This window comes from Otolemur garnettii, unplaced genomic scaffold (assembly GCF_000181295.1).
Source record: "Otolemur garnettii isolate 467f Iridium unplaced genomic scaffold, OtoGar3 scaffold00044, whole genome shotgun sequence".
Classification (NCBI taxonomy): Eukaryota; Metazoa; Chordata; class Mammalia; order Primates; family Galagidae; genus Otolemur; species Otolemur garnettii.
The window spans coordinates 7,665,668-7,667,782 of NW_003852439.1; the positions used below are offsets into that span (position 1 = coordinate 7,665,668).

At 54.9% G+C, this 2,115-nt stretch overlaps 1 protein-coding gene across 2 annotated transcripts in view; it reads right to left on the reverse strand.

The window, feature by feature from the left end:
• CLCN7 (chloride voltage-gated channel 7) overlaps window positions 1-1,435 on the reverse strand; it is a 27,489-nt gene extending 26,054 nt beyond the window's left edge. The window contains exon 1 of one of the 2 annotated variants that reach the window (XM_003790770.3): window positions 1,091-1,435. In XM_003790770.3, coding sequence (XP_003790818.1) covers window positions 1,091-1,231 — 141 coding nt within the window. In that variant the 5' untranslated portion in view covers window positions 1,232-1,435. The remainder of the gene's footprint in view (window positions 1-1,090) is intronic. The other variant, XM_003790771.3, reaches the window with a different exon arrangement.
• Window positions 1,436-2,115: the final 680 nt, after the last annotated feature.

Genomic DNA, 2,115 nt, shown 5'->3' on the forward strand with positions numbered 1-2,115 from the left:
GGGGGGCAGAGTCTCACTATGTTGCCCTCAGTAGAGTGCTGTAGCATCACAGCTCACAGCAACCTCAAAACTCTTGGGCTTAAGCGATTCTTTTGCCTCAGCTTCCCAAGAAGCTGGGAATACCAATGTCCACCACAATGCTCAGCTATTTATTTTTTTGGCCAGGGCTGAGGTTGGACCAGCAACCTCTGGCGTATAAGGTGGGCGCCCTACCCTTTTGAGCCACAGATGCCGCCCTGCTCAGTTATTTTTGTTGTTGTTGCTATAGTTGTCGTTGTTGTTTAGCAGGCCCAGGCTGCTTCAAACTGCCAACCCAAGTGTATGTGGCCAGCACCATAACCAGTGAGCTATGGGCGCTGAGCCTCACCATATAAGTTTTTAAAGGACATAGAATGAAAAGAAAACATGTAAAGAGTAATTGTAGAACAGATTAAGACCAAGCAATCAATAAAAATGGTCATTAACTTAAAATTAACAGACAGGAAAATAAATGTAATTGTGATCTTTCTCCAAACATTACCTTGTTCAAAAACAAACTGCCTATCGACCAACCTGACATACTGGTTATTGTCTTTGGCTATTCATGCCAACTTCAAATTAGGTGCTAAGGAAAACTGAGTACAAATACTTATCATTCCTAACCCCCCCCCCCAAAGCCTTACTGATCTCCCCAGAGAAAGGTGGCAGGCAGAGGTCTTTTGTCACTCTCACTGAAAAACTGCAATGTGGACTGTCAGAGTCTCCTGAGACTCAAACATTGAATAAATAACATTGGCTGCTCATGTATTTTTTACAGCTTTTTAAGAGAGCCTCCTGCCTCCCCTGAAAGGCCATTTTGGGGTGCGCTGTCAGGGCATCATCCAAAGCCCTGGCTGCGCTCGGCCCACCCAGCTCCTCAGACTTGCAGATTCCCACCTGCTCCACCACCCCTTCCACCTTCCCGGGCGTCCCCCCAAGACGCCAGAAACCCAGCTCCAAGGCCAGTCGTGCCATTCCTCAAGCGCGCCCAGGGCGCGAACCTAACCCACTGGTGGCTCGATCGCCGGGTCTCAGAGCCAGGTCGCCCCGGCGCTCCCCGCAGGGGCTTCACCTGGCGCGCGGCTGCGGGCCCGGCCCCATTCAGCAGCGGCGTCCCCGCGTCGGGCCGCGCCGTCCTCCGAAGCAGCGGCGCTGCCTCCTCGTCGTCGCGGTCGCGGCCTGACCACGACACCTTCTTGGAGACGTTGGCCATGGCCGGCTGCCTACGGCACACCGGCCAGGAAACGCCACCGCCCGGGTGTTTGGTCTGGTGACCCGCGCCGGCAGCAACGTGACCTGTGATGGCAGTCACGTGACCCTTCGCGGAGACCACGTGACACGCTGTGGACGCCGACTAGGGCCTTCGCGCGCGCCAGGGCCTCTGGGAGTCGCGGTCGGGGCTGTGGAGTCCGCCTGCAGGCGGTGCCTCAACTGCCAACATCCTTGTGGAAGGGAAGGCGGGAGTGGAGAGCGGGGCACGCTTTGCCCGAGGCAGACCGCGGATTAGAACTGCGAAAGGGCTGGTGGAACCAGAACCCCACTCCGCAGCCCCGCCGTCCTAGCGGACGCCGGCGACAATACTTAACGCGCGCTAAAACCCCTGAGTTAAGGTTTCTTGGGAAACAGAATGTGTGCACAGTCCCCAGGAGTCCCCCTGAATGTTTTTTTATTACCGGTGAAAGGAGAGGGAAATCTGCTGATTGCGCTTAAGCCTAAGAACCGAGGTCGGCCTCCATAGGACGGCCTCGGCACCCCATCCCCACCCCCAGGATGCGCTCGTGTAAAGTTCCCGCAGAAGTTGCTTTGGATAACCCCAGAAGAGGGACACCCTGCTGAACAAGGAGGCGTCTTCTTCCCTCTTATCAGTGTCCTGGAAAGACAAGGACTGAGGAACTGTCCTCAGTTAAAGGGGACAGTTTAAAGGCACCACGTGGGCTGCAATGCCGGGACTTAGCTAACACTGTTGTAACAATGTTAAATTTCTCAAATGCGGGCCAGATGGTTGGTGGCTTGCGTCTGTAATCCCACCACTCTGGGAGTGTTATGCCCAGGAGTTCCGCCAGAGGCCATACAGCCAGGCAAATCATAATTTCTTTC